Source organism: Pithys albifrons, chromosome 9, assembly GCF_047495875.1.
Source record: "Pithys albifrons albifrons isolate INPA30051 chromosome 9, PitAlb_v1, whole genome shotgun sequence".
Lineage (NCBI taxonomy): Eukaryota > Metazoa > Chordata > Aves > Passeriformes > Thamnophilidae > Pithys > Pithys albifrons.
The window spans coordinates 34,755,313-34,775,110 of record NC_092466.1 but is presented as its reverse complement, the minus strand read 5'-3'; the positions used below and the strand labels follow the sequence as shown (position 1 = coordinate 34,775,110).

Here is a 19,798-nt window from a genome sequence, read left to right as displayed (position 1 = left end):
GTGTGTTTCCAGGGGAAGGCTCTGCCTCCAACATTTGGAAAGTGCCAGCTTCCTCATGAGTGGTTTGAACTGAGACAGAGATGATTTTTGCTCCCCATTTCCTTTAGTGGAGGGGGACTCAACACTTGAATGCAGCCATTAGGTTATTTCCCCTGCCACACCCAAATAAATATACTTGGAAAATTAATTTAGGCTCCTTTCCACCCACATAAACCTTCATTAGCCTTCATTTCCTTTTCTAGGTGCAGGCAGTGTGCTGTGAAAGTAGCTGTGACCTTTTTGACCCCTTTTTTTAGAATACATGACCTTTGGTGCTGTGGGTGTGATGTGCATAATGGTACATTTCTGCTCTTTTCCTCCCGATAACCATACTGGGAAGGGAAATAATCATTCCACTGAGAACCTCAAAGGCCACATGGGTGAGCCAAACAGAACAGAGCAAGGTCAGAGCAAAGTCACGCTCACCTTGTTATCTTGTTACATCTGCCTGCCTGAACACTCCCTGTTCTTTCCAGGGGGCCTTGGTGTGAAACAGGACATGACTTACTCACAGGGATCAGTGCTCTGGTGGGAAAGGCAAGGCAAGGGGGCTGCGTGTTGGGAAGCAGATCCACTGCACAGTGTGTTTGCAGGTGTGGGAGTGCATATTACATCCTGCATGCATTTTCCATGTCTCCTTCCCGCAGGAGGAGCTGGAGCTGATTCTCAACCAGCTCTGTTTGCTGGTGGATGTTGCAGTGCACTTAGAACCGTGCTCTGTATCCATTACCTTTCCCAGCAAAAGTCAGCAGGCTGGAGACTGTCACGGTTGCTCTTTTCACAGGGAAAGGCAGGAGTCTGTCTGGAATGAGAACTTGTACTCTTTACTGCTGGTGGGTTTTCTGACATGTAAATGGAGTTTGAGGTGGCCTGTGAACACTGACAAGTTGCCTTAACGTGTGTCAGAAACACTGAACTTATGAATTTAAATTATTTTACTTCTCGAGGTGGTAGGACAATAGGAACTGTACCATTTTGAGCTTCAGGAAGTGGGGAAACTCTTTGTATTTGGGTTTTTATTTCAGTGCAAACAACCTCAAAGATATGGGAAAATGAATCATAGAATGGATTGGGTTGGAAAAGACCTGTGAGATCATCAAGTCCAACCCTTGGTCCAACTCCAGTCCCTTTACCAGATCATGGCACTCAGTGCCATGGCCAAGCTCAGTTGAAGAATCTCCAGGGATGGGGAATCCACCCCCTCTCTGGGCAGCCCATTCCAATGCCTGAGCACTCTCTTTGCAAAGAATTTTTTCTGCTCTCCAACTTCAATTTCCCCTGGCAGAGCTTGAGCCCATTGTGCCCCCTTGTCCTATTGCTGAGTGCCTGGGAGAAGAGACCAACCCCTACCTGGCCAGAACTTCCCTTCAGGTAGTTACAGAGAGTGAAGAACTCCTCAATGAAGTTCAAAGCTCCATGTGGTCTATATAATATTTGGGTCCTTTTTAACCTCAAATTTGTGTCTAGCTATGGCAAAAAAATATTTAGTAGCGTTGCCTTAGCAAACCGAAACAGGGTGTGCATGAGGGTGTTGCATTTCAAAAGCAGGTGTGGCATTTTGCTTTTTAACACAAGGGGTTTCTTGGGTTTCAGCCAAATTACTGGAGGCAAACCCCTGACTGTGGAGGTGGCAGGAGTGGAGTACATGAACGACGACCCTGCCATGACCGATGTCCTTTACGCCAAAGTCCACATGAAGGATGGCTCAGACAGGTGAGTTCCCCACGCTCCTTTCTTTCATTCCTGCTCAGTGTGCCAGGGAAACCCCCTGGAGCTGATGGGCACTGCTGGCAGCCCCTGGGCCAGCAGTCAGGAAGATGAAGTCGTGCTTGCTTTCCAAACCGGTTAAGGCAGTGATGTGTTTGCTCTTTGAATCAGTCACTGGAGGTGCAGCTGAAAGATGTCATTTGTTTCTGCAGCAGTCTGTCAGGTTGAATAATGGAGTCACTGCTCACAGGGGGATGATAAGATGGTCAAGGAGATACTCCTGAGATGACTTGGAAGGCAGGATGACTTGGCCTCTGCAGTCTGGTTCCCAGCCTGCAATCCAGATTAATCTGGACAGTCTGGCCTATTCTGCAGCACTTAGTTATTCTTAAAACCCAGTTGCCCCAGAAGGTCCTGAGAAGTGCCTGACTTGATTACAGAGGAGGTTTGTGTGTCTGTAGCAGCTGGGTGTGGAGTGTCTGAGCTGCTGCTGTGAAATCTTGAAGCCTGGTTGGTGTCAGTGCGAGTGTTTGTGCTGTTCACCACTGTGGCTCGTGGCTTTGGCTCCACCAGCAGCACTGCCCAGGATGTGGCAGTGTCTGGACAACCTTCCTGTCTCATTTTTGGTAAGTACATCACATGTGGCAGCACCATCTTTTCTCTTGCTGCTTTCTGGAAGACTGAGTAGACATGGATGGGACTGGGAACAATCTGCTCTGAGGGAAGGTATCCCTAATCCTGGATGGCCCTTCCAACCCAAACCATTCTAGGATTCTGTGATTAACAGGAAGGGAAGAGGGATAGCCAAAAGAGCTTTAGCCTCCTCTCTCAGAGCATCAGCCTTCTCTTTTCCTGATAGTGCTGCACTTTTCTTGTCTGTTCCCGTTGCCAGAGGATAGCAGGAGCCAGCAGAGGAACACAGAGCAGTGCAGCTGGAGCAGGGAGGCTGGGAGCAGGGACTGGCTCAGGGAAGAAGGGACATGTTCTGGCAGCTCCTTTCCTCGAGGGCCGAGGGGACGGGGGGGCCACCTGCTTAAAACCAACTTTGGAGGCTGTGTTGGAGTAAGAGATCGGAAGTGGGATAAGGAAATGGGTGGGAAAATGAAAAATGTAAGAATTGCTGGGAGGCAGTAGGAATTGAAATCGTTTCCTTTTCTTGGCTCTTTCACTTTGAAGTCTGTCCTACCCTGAAAGAGGTGAGATAAAACAAACAGGGTGGGTGGAGAACCAGGGCAAGCTAGAGATCAGCCAGGAGGCAGAGCACAGGGAGGAAGGAGGCAGAAGTACTTGGAAAGGTGAGACTGAGGCAGAGTCTGGATGACCCAAATGCCCTTCTGTGGGTTTGTTGTAGAGAGCATCTAAAATACCAGCTCTGAGATCTGAGATATGGGCCTGTTCTCCTGAGTCACTGAGCTCTGGGATTCTCTGAGCCTGCTTGCCTCTGGAAACAAGTCTGCAGCTGAGAGCAGGTAGAGGATGCTGTAGAGCATAAGTAGGGCCTGAATTGACAGTGATGCCTGTCTGCCTCTGGGGACAGCTGGAATTGTTGGTACTAGCACTGTGGTCTGTTTCAAATGCCAGCTGGATCCCTTCTCCTGGGAACCCACTTAGCCATAATGCCAGAGAAAGAGCTGATGTGCATCAGCAGAGCTGCTCTGGGCAGGGGAGAGAAGCAAGGGCTTCACATCCACCTTGCCTTGAAACTGAAAAATTGAAACTCCCCCAGCTCTCTGGTGTCACCACTGTCCTTCACAGAGATCTGTTAGCTGAGGTTGTGCCCAAACCCAGACACTGTGCTTTGAATGGCACCTGGAGGCTGCCAGGCTTCTCTTCCACAACACTTGTTTTGGGTTTTGCATAGCAATGGGCTCAGAGAGGGACAAGGAGTTGAAGTTTTAATCCTTGGCCCAGGCCAGTCCTGCTCTCATCTGCAAATTAATTCATCTGGCACTTTCCCCATAATACAGTTCCTTAACTGTTAGCAAGCATCCAGATAAACATTTAGCTTTGCAGAGGGGAAAGCAGATACTTTTATGTTGATGGAGAGCAGCTTTTGCTTTCATTGAGGTTCCAGCAGACACCATGTTGGACAAACAGTGATTATAAAGAGGGAACAAATGATGATCTCTCCAGAAAACTGCTTCATTTTCTGGCCTGCAAGACCAATCGTTGCTGAGCAGCTCCCTGCAGTTCTTGCCTGCTGAAACCTGCTGTGCCTTGCTCAGGGAAATGGGGCGAGCAGGTAGGAAGCAGTTCCTGAGCTGCAAGGCCAGTACTAGAGGAGTGCAGCGACCCCGTGGCTTTCTGTGCTGGATCAGACTGCTGCAGCCCATGCTGGAGAGAGGTGTGTGCCTTCCTGTCTCATGCAAGATGTCCTGTTAGCTGTGTGTAGTTCCTGGCATGGCTGAGGGGTGGAGTTCCTTCCTGATCTTTGGATGATCTTGATCAGCTTAAGCTGTAAAGCAGGAGATTTGATTTATCCTGACTTAGCTTGCATAACTGCAGACGGAATTAGGGGTTGGCAAGCCCTTCTGCACATATAATGGCTCAGACTGAAAGAGGGATCATGCTCTGATGCCTCCCACATGGCAAATAATTTCCATTATAATTCATTCTAATTTGTTTTATTTCCTTGATTAACTTTATAACGTAATAAAGCACCATTTTCACTTGAGCTATTCTCTGTTAATTTGTTTTAGTATTGTCTGTAATGATATTCATTTAATCTTTGTCATTGCTAAATTTAAAAATCACTGAAGTAAAGCCAGAAAATGGTAGAAATCCATGACAATTGGTGGTTTGAGAGTCTTGGAATAGTCACATGGGGGCTGGCAGCCCATGAGGGGCAGTCCAAAACTGGTGGTGGGGTAGGAACTGGCATCAAGAGTGCAGCAACCCCAGGCTCTGGGGACCAGCCTCAGAGCAGCCACGCTCTGCTGCAGCTGAGACCCCAGAGTGGTGGGATCTCACGGAGCAGAAAGCTGTCTTAATCCCTGGGACGTGCTGAGAGAAGCCCAGATTCTTCTGCATAGACTTAATACCCTCTGGCCTTGTTTTCAGGGATGGGAAACTCTTGTTGTAGCACATCCTCACTGCCTCTGGTAAGGCTCAGGCACTGTGCAAAGTCTTTTGGGAATGGCAGCAGCCTGGAACTTCCTTCAGCTCTTTAGACATAGAATATGTGAGCACATTGCTCTGGTCCCCTGCCTGCTCCTGCTGCTTATCCCAGGACAGGTCTGCCAGTAGATCCCAGCAGCTTTCATCCCCGACAGAGGCAGACATGAGGGTGGGAGCAGGTCTTGTGGTTCTGTGTGCCCAGTAGCTCCAAAGCCGGAGAGTTCACCAGGATTTGCTGTCTGGGTTTGTGGCCTCTCACCACGTTCTGGGCTCTCCCAGAAATGAAGCCCAGTGACTGGTTTGCTTATTTTGGACAGAGAGGATCCAGGCTCCAGCAGTCCCTGAGCAGATCCTCTGGGAGTCAAGGTGCCTGAGGCCCTGCGAGTCTGCAGATTTTAGCATTTTCAAGGAGAGTCACATTGTGTTTCCTGGCAGGAGAAAGATGCATCCTTCAGCTCCCAGTAACATCTGTCACTGCGAGCTCGCTCTCTGCTGTGCTGTCTGCCCTTCTCCCTGGAACGTTTGCAGCAGGAGCGGTCACGGAGGCAGCTTTGCGAGGCAGCCAGAACTTTTCACATTAGAACTGAATCTTGATGTCTCTGCTCGCTTTCCATCAGGGACCAGCTCCCTTTCCTGTGTGCGTGCAGAGACTTCATTTCACACTTGCTGCCCTCCTGGCTGAACAGCCAAAAGCTGATGATGCAGGGGTTTCTCCTTGTTGACATGGCGCTGTTCTTTCTCTCTCTGCCTTCCCAGACTGCAGGTGATTGCTGACCAGCTGGTGGAGCGGTTTGTGGCCTCTGGCCTGATGCTTAAAGAGTGGGGTAGGGTGAAGCTGCACGCTACAGTCATGAACACTCTCTTCAGGAAAGATCCAAGTACGTACAGATCCTTCATCCTCACTGATAAATGCATTTAAAGTAGTCCTGCTGCTCAGCAAATGCTTTTGTTGTTTGCTTTTTCAATGGTGTGATTTTTCCTTATCTCAAGAATACCTGCAGGGCTCTGGGGGGGATGTCAGGAAGATAAAACCAAGAAGAAAATGGAAAAGCAATCAGCAGAGTCACAGATTCAACACCCCTGTCACCCAGTAGCACACACAGGATCTGGGCAAGGGAGGAATCTTCGACTACCATGTGGGGCCTTGGGCTCTCTGTGCCCCAGTGTTAAATTGAAATTGGGTAACAACTCCATGTGCTGTGCTGACCTTTAAACAGGATGAAAACATAATCCTCTTTGGTCAAGTTAAAGATTGCCCATTGGTTTAGGGGCATGATTCCAGTGTCTTTCTCCTTAACTCAGATGCAGACGGCTGCGAGGCTGAACATGAGCTATTCTTGAGTGTATGGCGTCTGCTGTCTCTGCCAAGAGATTGTCTGCTCTGGCAGTCTGTTCTTATCACATTACTTTATAAAGCAGCCTCAAAAGCATCGTGTTTGGGGAGGGGCAGTGTCTTACAGCCTGGCTCTCCATGTGCGAACGTGTGTGTGCTCTGCCATGGCAGCCCCTGTGCTGTGATGGGTTGTGTTGGGGATTCTGTAGCTGTTGCCTCTCTGAGTCTCTGCATGAACAATGATAAGAGCAGGTGATTTGTGTCATGGTTTTTTGGGCAGGTTTTGGGTCTGCCTGGTCGTGAGCTCAGATAAGCACACTGAGGTGGTAGAATCCCTGAAAAGATGGGGCTCAGCTCCCAAACTGAGCCCCAAAAATGTGAGCTCAAAGTGCTGGTTTGGCTCTGTGTGATGGGAGGCACATGAGCAGCTCTGCCTGGCATTCTGAGTCTATATTCTGCACAACCCCATGAGGCATGTGAGGCATTCAGACACAATGGGGAGAGCATTCTGCAGGCAGCCATGGAAGTCGCTTTATATTCCATGCAGGGTTTGAATAGCAGGTTGGATGTGAGGGGGACTTCATAGTTAATGCTGGAGATGAAAAAGGAATACTGAATATATTCACCGAGTGAGGCAGAGGTCCTGTGGAAAGAACAGATCATGTACTTGGGGATTATATAAAAATCCAGACATGCTCTGGGGAAATGGATCTCAGATGTAGGTTTTTGGCAGTTGCTGTAGGCCCAGGTTGCTGTGCTGAGTGTCTGTGTTTGTGGCTGTGTGCCCACCCCAGCAGAAGCATCCACACCACATGGATGTGCCTCCTGGAGCAGAGTTTTGTGTCGGTGCTATCCGGATCGCCCCTGGCATTGTGCTGGCACGCTCAGCCTGGAGTTTGGTGCTGTTCCAGGCGATGGAAGTGCTCGCCATGCTGACTCTCACCCTGGCATGGCAGGATGTGGGATTAAAATCAGCCAGAGTGTGTTGCACAGAGCCATCAGCCCTGCAGAATCACCTGTAGCTGTGATTGAGGGTCTTTCCTCCAGGTAACATAGGTGATCCCAATAGTCACCAATTCCTGTCCTAGTCCCTTCAAAATCCAAGTGAAAGTGGGTTTTTTTGCACTAAGAACTAGGTTTATTAGCTGGCAGCTGACTTTGGGGAGGGAGAAAGTGGGGGGTGAAGTACAGCACACGGAGTTCTCCCATCTGAAGCTCATTCTGGTGGTGGCTTTTCTCTCCACAGCTGAAGAGCGAAACAACACAGTGCCTGGTAAATCATCTTTCAAGGAGCGGGAGTCATTTAATGGCCGAAATATCCTCAAGGTCAGTATGAAACAATTAGGGAAATGGGCCCAGCTGTGGATACTGTATAGCCAAAAGAGGTTGAAACACCTCTGCAAGACTGCTTAGGCTTGTGGGATCTCCTGTGGGGGTGGGAAATCTGTTTAGAAAATAAACAATCAGATCACTCATAATTGGGAGCATTACAGTGTTTAACAGAAGCATTCCTGAAGCTGCTGAGGCTCAGAGCAGGAATATGTAGCACGAATGCTCAGTGGGTGTTCATGTTGTCGTTTACTTCGCTCCTGTTTTACCCTGGAGACTCAGGCTCTTGTTGATTCTCAACCCACCAGAAAGGAGCACTTCGTTGCTCTTGTTCTACTCATATATATTTATGAAACTAAACCCAACTCTCATTTCACTTACTCTTTTCTTCTTGTTTTTAATCTCTGCTATTGATTTGCATGGGTTTGCTCCAGAAAAATAGCAGGTAGTGGCAGGGAGTCCCACCAGCCAGGATTTGAGGGCTTTTGCAGCGATCAGAGCATGGAAAACATGATCCCACGGACTGTGGAAGTGGGTAAGGCTCGAAGGGGAGCATCCTGCAGCCTCCCAGGCTTTGCCAGCCAGGATTGGGATGCAGGCAGCCTCTGTGGCTCATCCAGATGGCTCTGGCAGTGTGATGCTGTGATGCTTGACCCCTGCAAGTGTCCAGAGAGAAAAGAGATGCACAGAGGAGCAGAAATGGGAAGCAACACTGGGCTGTAAGCAAATTTGCAATCCTCATTGTGTGAGAGGATTTGGTGCAGGCAGCTCTGATAAGAGGGAGCGAGGACAATGCATGGATACATTTGGGAACGGTTAGGAGATAGTCTAGCAACAAAGAGACATGAGAGAGGATGCAGCCTGGGTGGGAGCTGCACAGCCCAGAAGGACTTTGTAGCCCTCCCAGAGGAGGGAAAGGGCGCACTTTATTTGTATTTACAGTTTTAATAATGTATTAGGCACTAGATGCAGGGAGATGTGAAGGCAGGGAGTGGAACTGATTGATCTCCTCTGTGCAGAGGACAAACAAAGGGACAAAATTAGGTTAAGCTCTCATTGTCCTCAAACGGTCTGTGCAAGCACAGTGTCATGACTCAGCGTCGCCACATGTTGAGTGTGCAGTGTGAGACTGCAGCATTGCAAGCTGGAGCAGGAAAGCCACAGACTGGTCCCTTTCCTGATGTGTTCTGCGAGTTTTGGTTAGCTCCCGGTGTGGGAGAGCCGGCTCTGGGAAGGGGAGGGGCGTCAGAAGCCCTGGGTGCCTGCAGGGACTCGGCTTTCACTGTGTACACCTTCGCTCCTTTCACTTGCTTCTGTTAAACTTGTCCCCAGGCTTTACAGACGCATCAAATCAAACTGTGGGGTCTTCCTCAGAGCTCCTCGTGATCGGGAAGGCATTAACGATGCTCCCTCTGCTGGTCACACCATTTGTGGGGTCTGAGGATCTCGTGGGGCGGGATTTTGTGGTGCTTAGAAATGCAACTGCCCTCCCTCTGAGGCCACTCCTTTTTCTTGATGCTCTCGGAAATAGGAGCCGATGCGTTTTTAAAGCTCCTAATTGATTTTGTACTGACGTAGCCGAAGGAGCTGCTGGCTGTTTGGACTGTTGGTAATTACTTCAAAGCATGTCTTGCCACAAGAAATGTCATCCTTCTCTCCCACCTCCACCACATTTCCTAACCTGCTCTCTTCGTATTTCCCTTCGGTCTCCCACGTGCCTGCAGCAGAACGCCCGTTGGCATTAATTAATTACATGAGTCATAAATAGCTCCAGGCTTCTTACAGGAGGAGCCCAAGCCTCAGTGAGCCACTGATGCATTCCAGGATGACCTTGCAAGGGTACGCCAGTTCCCTCCCTGCCCGCTTTTATATCCATTATTTATCTTGTGCTCGGGGAGGCTGCCCTCTCACAGTGGCTTCATTAACTCCTGCACCAGGATCTGGACGCCAGGCTGTTAATGGCTATGGCTGCAGTTGGGCAGGATGGTGGGAGGGGGAGTGGCGGCAGATCCAGGCGGTGGGACTCTGCAATAGCCGTGCGGAATGGCCACATTCCCACTTGGAACGCTCACAAAGCGTGGCTACTGGCAGGAGGGCATGAAGGGGGAAAACTGAGGTTTCATCCCTCTCATTCCTGTTGTGTGGCCAAAGGCTTTTCTGAGCAGAGGGCAGGACCTGAGCTACAGGAGCAGGGAGCATAGCAGAGATGCCGTGGTTCTGCTGTTCCAGGCTGAGGTTCCCCTGGTTCTGCTGTTCCAAGCTGAGGTTCCCCTGGTTCTGCTGTTCCAGGCTTTAGTTCCTGTGGTTCTGCTGTTTCAGGCTGAGGTTCCCCTGGTTCTGCTGTTCCAGGCTTTAGTTCCTGTGGTTCTGCTGTTTCAGGCTGAGGCTCCCCTGGTTCTGCTGTTCCAGGCTGTAGTTCCCCTGGTTCTGCTGTTCCAGGCTGAGGCTCCCCTGGTTCTGCTGTTCCAGGCTGAGGCTCCCCTGGTTCTGCTGTTCCAGGCTGAGGTTCCCCTGGTTCTGCTGTTCCAGGCTGTCGTTCCCCTGGTTCTGCTGTTCCAGGCTGAGGCTCCCCTGGTTCTGCTGTTCCAGACTGAGGCTCCTGTGGTCGGAGATGGGAGCTCGGTGTGTGTGAGTGTGTGTGTGCAGATGCGCTGGCAGCACATGTTTGCTGATACCATCCTGTGTTACCCCAGGCTCCAGCTGGTATTTTGCTTTCAGCTGAACTAATCGGAATTTTATTTAATAATCCTTTGTTCTACTCATTCCGCAGAGTTAAACATACACTCCTATTTGTGCTAATAAATGGTTGTGCAGGCCGGTACCTTCCCACACTGCTCAGAAAATAGATTCTGTAGGATGAGTTGTGTTTGGGAGTTTAAATTACTTCTGTCTTGAAGAGTATCCATGAAAAAGGCTTCCTGGCATAGGTGGAGCTGAAAGCCCAAAGCCCAAGGGATTGTGTGACCCAACAGATTTGTACCTCACGAAGCTTTGGCTTTGTACTTGTCTACTCTAGGCCCAAACCACTGGAAATGCTTCATGGACCACTTCCTGTGGAGCAAAATGCATTCCTTCTAGGCTGGCTAATGGCCTTGAACATCCCAGTCACGTACTGAAATCGTGCTCTGGTCAGGAGTGGTGTCTCATCTCTTGGAAAGTGGAGGGAGGAGGCTGCAATTCACAGCTGAAAGACATAGAATCATAGAATGATAGAATCAGTTGGGTTGGAAAAGACCTCTGAGATCATCAAGTCCAACCCTTGGTCCAGCTCCAGTCCCTTTACCAGATCATGGCACTCAGTGCCACGGCCAAGCTCACCTTAAAAACCTCCAGGGATGGGGAATCCACCCCCTCTCTGGGCAGCCCATTCCAATGCCTGAGCACTCTCTCTGCAAAGAATTTTTTCTGATCTCCAACTTCAATTTCCCCTGGCAGAGCTTGAGCCCATCGTGCCCCCTTGTCCTATTGCTGAGTGCCTGGGAGAAGAGACCAACCCCCACCTGGCCAGAACTTCCCTTCCCCAGGGCGAGGTGCCTGGGAGAGAGGCTGGTTTGGCAGCCCCCGTGCCCAACCCTCCCGTGTGCCGGGCAGTGGCCGCGTGCCCTGCGTGGCAGCTGGCACGGCGCTGGCACGGAGGCGGCCGGGGCAGCTGCCGGCATCTCCGGAGACAAGGCTGCGCTGCCTCCGGGCTTTTATTTATTTCCCCCAGTGAAAAAAATAGGGCTGCAGTGAATAAATAAAAGTGAAAAGAAACGCAAGGGGACCGCCTGGCCAAAAATTTCTGTGGTACCGTTAAGGGAAAGAGAAGGCTCATAGGAAGAAGAAAACCACCTGGGCTCTCACTGAGTTAAGATGGAATGATTTTTGGCTGGAGTTGGGGTCTGAGGAGTAAAAGAGTGGCTTTTGCCACAGACAGGAAAGAAGCAAATTTTGAGTACAGAAAAAGCTGAACTCTGCTGCTTAGCACAGATCTGTGCATTAACAGCTTACAAGATTAAATATTGAGGGAACAGCTACTGAGGTACAGCAGCAGAAAGCTGCACATCTTATGTCTTAGGGCATTAGGGGAGACTTTAAGCTGGGATGGAAGGCTGGGAGTGGATCAGCTGAGGTGGTGACACGTGCTGCCAGGCGCTGCTCCGGCAGCCGGGCTGTGGGAGTGCTCTGGGAGGCCCTCTAGGTCAGACTGGGCATAATTTGATGAAGCTGCTTCTCTTCTGAGGCCTGCATTAGGGTATTAAATTATGGGACTGTATCTGCCTTCACTTGGAGCAGGGGGAAAGTGCCTTTACTAACTGATATACTGGGGAGCTGATGTAGCAGAGGAATCTGGTCGTGTTCTCTGTCATCCTGTCTGTCCTGCTGGGTAAGAACAGTGGCAGGCAGCAGTTCAGTGTAAGACATTTGATGCAGTGCCATAGAGAGAGAGAGGAGAAAGGAAAATTTTGGCCCTCCAAATACCCCAAGCTCATCAAGCACTAAACAAATTAACACCTGCCCCTGTTTAGAGCCAACTCCACTTGCAGACAAGGAGCGTGTCCTGTGTTCTGCAGGCATCAGAACCCAAGCCTTTTGTGTAACTTCTGTTTGTGGATTTAAAGAGGCTGAGTCTTTTCTGGGTGTATTTTTTAGCTGAGGTGAAATCAAACAGCCAAAGAACTGGCGTTAAGTGAGGATCAAGAGTGCCTGGTGTTTGGAAAGGGGTAAGAACCTCTTGTTTTCCTCAGGTGAGGTGGCAAAGGTGCAGATCTGAAGCAGGACTGGCAAGTGGAACAAATACCTAACGGGAGGTGGCTGCTTGGAAAGTTTAGAGTTAAAAATACCAAACAAAAAACCCCCTGGGGTGAGAAGAGGCTGAATAAGAGATTGTGGTGCAACATCAGTGTCTCAGAAACCAGCCAGTGCTTTTTCTCCCTCGGTTTTACAGGAGAATCAAAAGTAGGAGTGAAAGGCGGTGATGCCGCTTTGCAGAGGGGAGAATTCCTGCCTTCAGTTCTGATCCTGCCATTATCCAGAGACACCAGAATGATCGAGGGGGCTCAGCAGTGTGCAATTAGAGCAACAGTGGGATGGCAGGATGTGACAGTTGAGCAGATGAGACTGGAGATCAACGTTTGTGTGATCACGGGGAAAAAAAGGAGATTAAATTGGGGTTGCTGTGAAAATGCTTTTCTACGAATTGTATTCTTCAGGAGAAAAAAGGCATGTTCTTGTTATTTGCATTCGATGAAACAGGAATCTAAAGTGGCGTTTGAAAAATCAGACTAGACAAAAGAGGAAGAATATCTCTGTTGGAGTGTTTGGGCCTTGGAGGCAGCGTTGGAGGTACTGAGGGAAGGCTGAGCCGCCGCACTGAGGAGAAGGCGGTGCAGGAGGTGCAGAAGGTTTGTGCTGCCTCTGTGTGACAGGGATCTGTTTGGTGACCTTATCAAGAAGGGGAGAAACATCTTTGTTTTCCTCTCAGTGGCGCTCAGCACCTCTCTGACTAATTTTAGCAGGGACTGTGAGTGCTGGAAGAGGGAGGATTTTTTGAGAGGGTTATAAAGTTTCTGGATGCTCTTGCCCCTGCCCCTCTGCAGTCCCATCCAGCCCAGTGGCTGAGCCCTTTCAGAGATGCTGTGAGTGCCATAACACCTCCTCATTTGCCTGAGAACTCTGTTCTTCCACCAGCCAGCTAAGGCAGCATCGCATCTTTGATCTTAAGAGGACAATTTTTCTCCATGGAGCTGGCAGGGGTTGAGTTACAGTAGTGCCTTAATAGAAGGCAGGGACCCAACACATTAAATGTGCAAAAAAACCCAGCCCACTGATTAGCAAAGTAGGCGGTTCATCCCAAAGGTGCCATGACCCTTCTGCTGGATAATTTTCCAGGTCTGTCTGAATTAATTTACTGGCTCTGTAGCCAGACTCCTCCTCCTGGTGGTTCGGTGAGTGTAGCGAGGAGGTCACATTGATGGGAGCTCCTTGTCCTGGTATTCCCGGATGCATCTCAAGCCTCTTGGCTCCTCTGCAGCACAGCCAAACCCCAGCTCTTAAAAACTGTTGCTGCATTTGCTATAATAGGAGCCCCGGGAATGAGGCTTCTTTGGAGACATGCAGTGCTTGATTATTAATTTCCTGAAGTTGTACTGTAAATCCCTCATGTTTGAGGTCTGGGAAGTTATTGGAGCCTTTAATATGCTGGAAGGGTTCTTTATTCTTGTCTGAAAGATGTGCAAAAATCTGGTAACCTCCAAATGTCCCACTTGTATTTGTTTCTTAGTTTGCAGAATGCCTTTCACCATAGCAACTGGGGTTTGATTTCCTCAAGCGCATGAATTTTCATGGATTTGTGGCGGGGGGGAACGGACCCAAAACCCTGAGCTAAAGCAAAGGATTTGCAGTGTGGCAATGGCAGGGGCACCACTGGATTTGGCTTGTGAAGGAGGAGGGGACCCTGGAGGGAGAGGATCTGCTCTGAACAAAGGCCTGCACCAGGCCCCAAACAGCTCTATCTGCAAACAAATCCAGCCTGACAGATTAATTTAGACTATTGCTGAATGTCACCCTCCCCACTGCTGCATCACCCTCTGGCAGCTGAGGTGGCTTTGCTCCAGTTTTATGAAGAGCTGAGGTTTCACATGGCAGCAGTCAGAGGAGGATTGGCTGCTTCCATGCTCACAGAGTCAAAAACCTTCTATCCTTCCCACACGTGGGGGTCAGGGGGGTGTTATGGGCTGCATGAAACATGCTCCTCTTTGCTCTGCAGCTGGGGAGAAACCCAGCTGGGGAGAGGCAGGAATGTTGTGTGAGCAGGAGGGAACAGATGGAAACAAACACTGCTGTGAATCAGGGCAGGTCCAGGATGGAGCAGTGGCACCACTGTAGGGTGGAGAAGTGCCCGGATACCAACCCCATGGACCAGGGTTTGGGTTATGACTTGGTCTCTGGAAATAAGAGAAAGAGGGAAATGTCTGTAAGGTAAACCCTGACCACCCTTAGCCGAAAAGGTTGTCCAGTTCTGGGCACCATGGATGGGTGCAAAGAGCCCAGGGGCCACAATATTGTAATTAGAGGGGTAGAAAATGTCTACAAGCTGGGTCTGAAAAACTTGGAGTTGTATTGAGGCTCATAAAGGGAAGGAGGGCAGCACATTGGAAAAATTCTTGAAGCATGTGGAGCTTCAAGTGGTGTATCCAGTAGTGATACTTTGCCCTCCATGCTCTGATGGTAGAGCAATAAATGATGGGTTTGAATTGCAGCAAGAGATTAGGAGAATCCCTGCAAAGGGAAGGATAATGAAGCACTGCTCTAGAGGAGCTGGGAAGTGGGGGCCCAGTTGTTTGGAGGGAGCAGAGATGTTAATGCAGGCTCTGCCACCAACAAGCTCCTCCTCCCTTGGGAGAGGAGAGGACAGTGGAGTCAATGATCTTTGCTGGTCCTTTCTTCAGCTTGTCATGTTATGATTCCTACATGGAGTGTATGCAGAACACCCATGAGACGACGTCTGTGAACGTGCCAAGAGCTTCTTGGCATTTATGTGGCATTTACTTTGGCTCAGGAAAATAAAAACATAAAAAAGAAACCTCCCATCACACACCTTGGATCTTTCTCCCTGAGCTCCGTATATGCTGCATCTCCTTACGCTGGTGGTACTTTTCCAGGGAGAGATGGTTGTGTTGTTGTTGCTTCCCAAGGGATGGCAGCAGTGATTTAATTGGAAGGGATTGTTCGGTGTCATGGAGGAGATACTCCTGACTTGGGGTATCTCCCAAGAGATAGGCTGGTGGGACTTTGATGACCAACATGTTTTCCATGCTGAAGTTTGCACACGTTATTCTTTCCAAAGGAGATGAGGTGAAAGGCCTCTGCTGCCACCTTTTAAACCTGCTGGAGCCTGAAAGAAAAGAGAGGGGAAGGGCTGTTCCTCCCATTATCCATATGGAAGGACTGGATGCTATACTGGGGATGGAGAGACACTCCAGAGCCAGCTGCACACTTGCAGAACAAAGCAATCTGCAGCTCTGTTGCTGCTGCTCGTGGCCTCGGTGGCAACGGCCTTCTCTGTCCTTTCTAACCCTCCTTTCCATCCTTGCAACTCCACACAGCATCTTCATCCTGTAGCACCTGAGCAGTATTGGAAAGTGTCGGATACCCAGCCAGTGGTCCTTTAAAAAGCCATGAAAAGGAAGCAGTAGGTAATTTGGAGAGGAGGTTGGGAATGCTGGGAAGAGCCGCCTCTCTGGATGAGCGCCTGCCCTACCTGCTTTTCTTACGCTTCTCGTGCTTTATTCCTGGCAAACTTCCAAGCACAATTAAACCTCTGACAGATAATCATTGGTGGAGTGGTGTCCAGAATGGATAGTACAAGAATCAGGTATTTCTTTTTTTGGCACCAAATTGTTTCAGAAAACACGTTTTGAAATTCAGAAATAGAAGGAAAAATAATGTGGTCATTGAACAGACTGCCCAGATCTTGACACATTGTCCAGTTGTGTCTCATCTTCTGGGGGCCACCAGGTGCTTTGGTTTGGGGTTTGTCTGTCATAGTTTTGGGGGAGTTGAGGTCACAAATGGAGAGGAGTTGGGTGCATTTTTTGGAATGAGGAAGAAGGAGCTCTGCCAGAACATCCTGCAGCCTGGGAGCTGGGTCAGGTGTGGAGGCAAAAGCCTTGTGCAGAGGTCCTGGCAGGTCTGTGTGGGAGGCCACAGGAGCACACTGAGCAGGTAGGTGGGATCCCAAAAGAGGATTGGAGGCTGTGGTTTGTGCAGCAGAGGAGGTTGATCAGAAGAGCTCCAATGGATAGAGTTCACTGGAGTTCAGTGCACTCTCTAGGGTCCATCAACATTCCCCAGTGCTACTTGCACATTTCAAAATTTAATTTTTAAAAGATTTTTAATCCATCCCTGTTTTTTGCCATTTCTTCTGTCAATCCTTTTGCCTGGTGCTGGTATCAGCTCTGTAACCCAGCATTTTGCTGAGGAGTCAGCACCTTCCTGCTGTACCTGGCATGGGGAACTGCAGCTGTGCTTTAGTCGGATGATTTGGACTCTCTCCTCTCCCTCTCCCTCTCCCTCTCCCTCTCCCTCTCCCCTCCCCTCCTCTCCCCTCCCTCTCCCCCTCCCCTCCCTCTCCCCCTCCCCTCCCTCTCCCCCTCCCCTCCCTCTCCCCCTCCCCTCCCTCTCCCCTTCCCCTCCCCTCCCTCTCCCCTTCCCCTCCCCTCCCTCTCCCCTTCCCCTCCCCTCCCCTCCCCTCCCCTCCCCTCCCCTCCTGCTTTGCCTCCCAAGGTGTGGACGTGTTATACAAGCATTAATTCAAATGTCTCATCCCTTATGAGTTGGAAAAATATCCAGGGGAAGGTGCAGACAGTCTGCAGGCAAACAGGTTTCATTGGTCCGTGTTGAGGCTTCTCTTCAGAACCGCTGCTTAATTTTTCTCCATGCTTGTCAGCGGGTGCCTGGGATCTTGTTTGTTCCTTCCCTTCCCCAAAGGGGACAGCGGCACCGTGGCGTGGTGATTTCCCATGCAGAGCAGCCGCCCATCCCTCCTGTCTTCCCGAGCCGGTCCTTCATCCAGCGCTGCCCTGGGGACACGCGGGGTGGCGGCTGCCGGCGGGTGAGCTGGGCGGTGTTGTCCCTGTGTGCAGTGTTGTCCCTGTGTGCAGTGTTGTCCCTGTGTGCAGAGCAGATGAAGTGCAAACCCGGCTACTGCTCCGAAGCTCCGCTTTAATCTCCTGGCTGGAGCTCTCCGTGCGCTGCTGGCGGCTCCTGGACCCTGATTCCCAGTGCAGGGTTGGCTGTCAGGAGTGATCTCCTGCACGTGCTCTCCCATGGAGGCAGAGCCCAGTGGCGCTCAGTGCATTCCCGTGCCTTCCTGGGTGGGATCTTTGGGTGGATAAATGCCATCATTCCGGGTGGAACGGAGAAGGGTTTGCTGGCGTCCCGTCCTCAGCATGGACTGTGCAGCAGGGATGGCAGTGAGCTCATCCACAGCCATGGGCTCCCGGAGCTGTGACCCTCTTCCTTCCTGCCTCTCAGAAGTTGTGAATGTCTGTGTTTGTTCCAGATATGGAAAACAGGACCCCCCTCAGCTCCCTGTGCCGAGAGCAGCCGGGATTGTGGGCTGGATTGGTCACAGGCTAATGACATTACACGGCTCTGCTCGCCCACAGCGCTGATCCACCGGGGACGGGTTTGTGCTGTTGATCTATAATAGCCCAGCCCTAAGGCGCTGCTTTCTGTGGCTAGAGTTCACAGTAGAACTCCTCGCAGTCCAGGGAGGTGTGTGTCTGTGTACTGATCCATTTTACCCCGTGATAATGCTGCTCTTTGGTGGGAATTTTTAATTGCAAGGCAATTAACAACAAGTCGTTGCTCCCTCGGCATTTCTGAGCACCGATGCTCTCAGCAGAGCTGCTTGGACTTTTTATTAATTCAGGATGGGTCTTTTTTTTTGGCTGACTGCTGTAAATGACATAAGGCTTTAAAAACTGATCAATAATCCTGATGGTCGCAGCAAAATCCAGGCCAGGCAGTGTGAGTGTGAGCCAGAGATTACGTGAAGGAAGTTTTAAATACCTCTGACTCCCTTCCCTTCCCTGGACTTTTGTCCTCCCGCTGCCCCGTGCTTCTCCAGCTGAATCCATTAATATTTCTCATGCTTGTTGAGCCCGTGACAGGTGATTTTAAAGCCCTGGTTTGTGTTGGCATCTCTGCTCTTCCTAACCGGAGCTGAAATGTGTCGCCGCTGTCCTTACGTGGATTAGTGCCGTGATTTATTGTTGTTGTTTCCAGGTTGGAACACAGAGGTGCTGTCTCATTCCAGGAGGGTTGTCTGTGGGAAGCAAGCCCCACAGGGGGGCAACTTGACAAACACCCACACTTGGGAACACAACATCATTTTAACTGCTTCATGGAGCAGTCATCCTCCTTCACTCTTGTGTCTACCTTGCTCCAGCAAAACCTACTTTACAGGCTTAAAAGAGGGGAAAAATGCGGAAAAGAGGCATCCTGGTTTTGATTTGTTGCTCTGCCTTTGATGAGAAGTTGTTGTGGTTTGGGGGCTGAAGTTTGTACAAGCAGTTTTGGCTCAGGTTTGCAAGAAGCAGGCGGTTTGATGTGTGATTCCACCTCTCCCCAAACAAGTCTTCAGCCTCTTGTCTTCCTTCAGAACATGATTGTCTCCCCCTAAGGGAACCCTGCTGTGTAATTTGTGGGTAATTGAGGGGAACGGACCTCGGAGGGAGAAGAGTTTCCAGCATCTGAACAGAATTGTCTTAAATGGGAGAAATTGGGGTGTTGGAAATTACAGGTGTGCTGCTGGCTTTTCCTGGCTCAGGATAAATGACTTTGGGGAAGAAGTGGAGGGAAACTCGCTTTGTGGGAGCTACAGCAGGGCTGCCTTTCATCATCACCTGCACGGTTGTGTCCTTGGATCCAGCCCCCTGGAAAGGAAAGGAAGAGGGAGGAGCATTTGCACACATGAGCCTGCAGTGTTTGCAGGCTGACCTGTGAAATATGGGTTATCCATTGACCAGCTCTCTCCCTCTCCTGGGGACTCAGGGCTTTCAGGGAGGGCATTGTGGCCTCTGCCACCCCCTGGAGATCCCAGGAGGATGCTGTCCCACCCTCCAGGCACCAGCTCTCTCCCCATGGGAGACACCATGCCCTTCCAGGTATCCTCACTGTGTTGTTTCTGAGCCTTTGGCTGTGGTTTGAAAGGCAGGGCACATCCCTGGCACGTTTGCTTGGAGGTGCTGGGTCTGGGGTTAAAAGTTAACAATGCTCTTTCCTTATTCCGTTCTAATTCAATTTGGGAAGGCAGCAGGGAGACAGAGGGCACTTAGTCCTCTAAGTGCTATTCCCTTGATGGGAGTTAGTTGATTTTGTAAGCTGACCTTTACCTCCATCAGGTTCATTCTCATTTATAATACTCAAAAAATCCCAGCCCCCAACCTCTTATTTATTCTTTCAGCATCGAGGAGGTAAATCCTTCGGCATGTTTGGATTTATAGAATTACTGTGCTTTTGCTGAGCCTTGTGTCCCACTCCAGTCAAATGACACAGCTTTTGGTAACCATGATGGTGTTTGTCCTCCCTGCCTCCCTTCTTTCTGCTGCTGATCCACACCTGCTCATGCTCCCCACAGCCTTTCCAGGGAAAGGTGGGAAGGGACTGAGAGGGGACTCAGCCAGTCTTAAGGTTATCAGCGTTTCCTTCTGAAGGGCAACAACCTCCAGGTAGGTACCTTCTTTCCTGGCACAGAGTTAAAAATGGTATAAAATGCTTTTCCAG

At 50.1% G+C, this 19,798-nt stretch overlaps 1 protein-coding gene across 11 annotated transcripts in view; it reads left to right on the top strand.

Moving 5' to 3' along the window:
• The window catches only part of ASCC1 (activating signal cointegrator 1 complex subunit 1), a 41,004-nt gene that overhangs the window by 17,739 nt on the left and 3,467 nt on the right, over positions 1–19,798 (top strand). For all 11 annotated transcript variants that reach the window (XM_071564394.1, XM_071564393.1, XM_071564401.1 and 8 more), the window contains 3 exons: positions 1,633–1,752; positions 5,620–5,741; positions 7,443–7,522. In XM_071564394.1, the coding sequence (XP_071420495.1) occupies positions 1,633–1,752; positions 5,620–5,741; positions 7,443–7,522 (322 nt within the window). The remainder of the gene's footprint in view (positions 1–1,632; positions 1,753–5,619; positions 5,742–7,442; positions 7,523–19,798) is intronic.